The sequence below is a fragment of the Nicotiana tomentosiformis genome, chromosome 9 (assembly GCF_000390325.3).
Source record: "Nicotiana tomentosiformis chromosome 9, ASM39032v3, whole genome shotgun sequence".
Taxonomy (NCBI): Eukaryota; Viridiplantae; Streptophyta; class Magnoliopsida; order Solanales; family Solanaceae; genus Nicotiana; species Nicotiana tomentosiformis.
Genome location: NC_090820.1, coordinates 11087287 through 11091467, shown reverse-complemented (window position 1 = coordinate 11091467; position 4181 = coordinate 11087287). Strand labels below are relative to the sequence as shown.

The 4181-nt window shown below is 37.0% G+C and overlaps 1 protein-coding gene across 1 annotated transcript; it reads right to left on the bottom strand.

Moving 5' to 3' along the window:
* Window positions 1-892: 892 nt before the first annotated feature.
* LOC104118861 (F-box/FBD/LRR-repeat protein At1g13570-like) lies at window positions 893-3435 on the bottom strand. The gene is made up of 6 exons (XM_018778494.3): window positions 3326-3435; window positions 3201-3233; window positions 2475-2986; window positions 2192-2362; window positions 1434-1735; window positions 893-1218 (listed from the first exon to the last, which is right to left on the bottom strand). The coding sequence occupies exons 3-5, from the start codon at window positions 2910-2912 to the stop codon at window positions 1454-1456; spliced, it is 891 nt and encodes a 296-aa protein (XP_018634010.1). The 5' UTR covers window positions 2913-2986; window positions 3201-3233; window positions 3326-3435; the 3' UTR covers window positions 893-1218; window positions 1434-1453.
* Between the last annotated feature and the right edge of the window lie 746 nt (window positions 3436-4181).

Below are 4181 nucleotides of genomic sequence, written 5' to 3'. Positions count from 1 at the left end.
TCGATCGCGAACGCAAAGCTTTGCACTTCGACCATTCGCGAACGCGTGCTCTCGATCACGATCGCGAAGCACAAAATGTGTCAGTCCAACTTTCCTCTTCGCGATCGCAGGAATGGCTTCGCGATCGCGAAGCACAATGCACCAGATGACAGCAGAAGCTAAAAAACAGATTTTTCTCAAAGTTTAAATGGTCCGTAGGCTATCCAAAACTCACTCGAGCCCTCGGAGCTCCAAACCAAACATGCACACAAGTCCTAGAACATCATACGAACTCGCTCGCGAGAACATAACACCAAAATAACGCCTAAAACTACGAATCAGATACCAAATCAAATGAAATTTTCAAAAAAAATTTAGAACTTCTATTTTCACAACCGAATGTCCGAATCATATCAAATCAACTCTGTTTCTCACCAAATTCGACAGACAAATCATAAATGACATAACAGACCTATGAAAATTTTCAGAACTCGAATCCGACCCCGATAACAATAAAAGTCAATTTGTGGTCAAACTTTAAAATCTTTAAGCCTTTAGGCTTCTAGTTTTCGCCAACTGGCGATAATTCAAGTTAGAGACCTCCAAATTAAATTTCGAGCATATACTCAAGTTCTAAATCACGATACAGACCTACCGGAACTGTCAAAATACTAATCCGAGTCAGTTTGCTCAAAATGTTGACCAAAGTCAACTCAGTTGAGCTTTAAGGCTCCAATTCACATTTTAATCAATTTTTCATATAAAAATTTTACAAAAAATTATACGGACTACGCACGCAAGTCGAGGAATGATAAATAGTGCTTTTCGAGGTCTTAGAACACAAAATTAATTATTAAATTTAAAGATAACTTTTTGGGTCATCACAAAAAATTAACTAAACAATACTAAAAGCTAAAACCAAACTAACATATATTATGAAAAAATAATGGCAATAATTCTTTAAATTGAAAGGATAAAAGCTCCTTAGACTATTAAACTTAGAGCAACATACAAAAACCACCAAAGAAATAACATGACTTAATTAGATAAACAACTAAAAAGCAATAATATTTTTCTCTAAAGCCTAATAAACAAAGCGATTACAAAAGTAGGAGGGGATGTGAAAATCTTTAAGCTCCCAAAAATATTCAAATTGCATCCTTCCTTTGCGTCCGCTACTCCGTTAGCTTCCCTACGACATGTTTCAGAAGCGAATCCCTGGCTTTAAGCATCAGTAAACTGCAATCGTCAATCAAATTTTAGTAACACTTTGATGCTATGTTGCTCGCACTCTCCAAAGATGTTGCCGGGTGCGTGTCGGATCCTTCAAAAGTAGTGTATTTTCAAAAAATCTGACACGGGTGCGGCAACATTTTGGAGAGTCCGTGCAACATAGCTTTGATGAATATTGTTTAGCATATTGATAACATTCAAATAACTGAACGTTGTTATACCTTGATTGAAGGGAATCAGACTATAAATACTTAATTACTGCTTTGGTTGACGCTCGAGGAAAGCTGATCAGTTCCTTCAGATGTTCAATACATTCACCAGAATTAAAGTTCTTGAACTGTTCAACGATCATCTTCTCTAGTTTTGGAGAATGAGCGAGAAGGAGTTTTATTAAGTACATTTCAGCTCTTGATCCCTTGAATTCCTTTACTCTCATCTTCTGAATCATCCTCAAAGCTTCATTCAAATGGCTTTCTGCCTTCGACAAGTAAGAAGACAGTTCCCTTATGTCACTCTCCTCAACCTAAAGAAACATCATATTGCACCAAGCAAGTCAACCTTTGCAACATTCACAAAGTGTTGTAAATGAACACAGACACAACATCAACAAACACAGTGTATCCCACAAGTGGGGTCTAGGGAGGGCAGTGTGTACGCAGAACTTGCCCCTACCTTGAGACAGAGGCGGATGCAAGATTTAAGCTCTATGGGTTCAACCCCGAAGTTTTTTTGCCATGAACCTATTGTATTTTTAAACAATGTATTTGTTACGATTTTAGTAATTTTTTACTCATAAATTTATGTTTTGCGTCGAAAGTACTGGGTTCAGTTGAACCCGATGTTGCAACTCTACATCCGCCTCTGCCTTGAGAAGGTAGAGGAAGGTAGAGAGTATATTTCCGATAGACCCAAAAGGTTAAATGTCCGGACACACGGAAAGAAAAACTAAATGTCTGTAGTCAGGGTAATTAAGTCTTACCTGCACAGCTACACTCAAGTCAAGTTCATAAAGGTTAGATGAACCACGAAGCAGGATAAGTGCACAAGGAAACTGTTCAACAGAAATCGTCAAGTCACATATTTTCAGTGTTTGCAGGTTTTGTGGTAGAGCAAGCCTATCTGCTGGCACATGAAACAACTCAGCTAAAGTCTGAAAAAAGCAATTCGAGTGAGAGATAAAACATTAGTTCTAGTTATAACTTTGTTTTGCTGCAAAAATAACAACTGCAAATCATAGACTACAAAGCAAGGTATTTTCTGACCTTTAGGGATGACCCGTCCAAGCTGAGGTGCTTAATGCTTGTAACGATTGGGTTCAGGTTTTCAATATCGATGTCATCGATAGTTAAGTTCTCAAGTTTTGGAGCAACCAAACGCATACGACCAAAAACACGACAATCTATCAGCGTCAAAGTCTCAAGCATTGGCAAAATAAGAGTATCTTCTAATAGCTTAGATTCAATTTGAGTGCATACTAACTTAAGGCTAACAAGATTGGGGAATTTGACACAATCGGACGGCTTAAAGACACCGAACGTAAAAACCTCCAAATGTGTCAATGATGAGCAAGTCATTATGCCATAAGGAAATTCATATATACGACTATCGGGCAAATGTATGGTGAGCTTCTGTATACCATGCTTTGAGACAAAGATGATCCATGGATCCAAATACTTTCCCATATAATCATCATTTGACATAAGATGGAAACCGAGAATAGGTCCAGTATGCTGCAAGAGAATTTTATTGATTATCCTTGCAGCATTACCCACTCCTGCGTCAAATTCATAGTCAAATGAATAGTTAAATGCAAAGTCAAGAAATTGGCTATCAAACACAAGGTGTGGTAGTGTGGACCACATCTGGTTCCACCGCTTTGATAAGGTGCTAGTTATTGCAGCATCTCGGATAGGCATGCGCTCTAGTATTTTATGTATTATCTCAGTTGGTAGGTCACAGATGAAAGACTTCCTCGCATCAGTAGATACCTTGCTTTTCACCAATCGAGTCATAGTTTTTCTCTGAAATAATTCACAAATATGTTAGCTTGAACACGAATTGAGGATCTATAAAATAACAGCGAGCAATGGATATTAGTGCAGATATTCTTAACTTGGAAAAAACCAAGACAATAGGCACTTCTCTTGGGTTCTCAAAAGGACTTGCTGTTGAACTTCAAATATCTGTTCATTCCCATAGGATTTATTTAACAAATCAAATTGGAGTTAATCGTTTTACACTTAAACCAAGCAGAGACAACTCGGGCATTGAAGGAAAAGGAAGAGAACAGATAGTGAAATTGTAAGTTAACGTAACAATCAGAAGAATATGAGGCTTCCAAGAATTAAAGCACGTGAACCATTGCTTATAGCCTTAAACACTCATCTAACTAACGTATTTATAAGAACTGCACTTTCACAATTGTCACATGGCACTCCATTTCTATATATGAACAGAAACTCTAAATTACAAAATTAAACTTAGCAAATTCTTTATAACATAACAAAATGGAGTTTCATCAAAGCAGGAAAAAGAAAAACACAAAAGATTCCTTTAAATAAAGAGAGAATCCTCCTCCTAATTATTCCTGCTACATATATCCATTAGTCTTTCCCAAAGTTGAAGTTTATTCAAATTGGGGGAACTCATAATTAGGTTAGAGCATAAGAAACTTGACCCAGCCCACCAAAAAGTCTACACTAAACATTAGGAATGTGATTCTTGTAGAAGTGGCAAAAAGGGGATATGGATGTGAATTTGAGGTTTCAAGCTTTCTGCTTTCAAGAAAATATTTTAAATTAAGATATGCTTATAAGAAACAAATATGTTAAACTTTCTACAGACTTAATAATTCTTATGGAATTGCGTCTTTGACCTCCCTAAACTTTTCTTCCCATGTTCCTCTAACCAGGGTAGAAAACAGTGAGTTCAGCTTCAGTGACTACCATTTGTCGCCAACATTTGATCAA

Bases quoted from the DNA above. Each gene is read 5' to 3' on its own strand.
- LOC104118861 (XM_018778494.3), bottom strand. From the start codon at position 2,912: ATGTCAAATGATGATTATATGGGAAAGTATTTGGATCCATGGATCATC. The intron at 2,363-2,474 runs GTCAGAAAATAC...TGCTTTTTTCAG, and splicing joins TGGACGGGTCATCCCTAAAG to ACTTTAGCTGAGTTGTTTCA. The intron at 1,736-2,191 runs GTAAGACTTAAT...ATGTTTCTTTAG, and splicing joins ACTTGAGTGTAGCTGTGCAG to GTTGAGGAGAGTGACATAAG.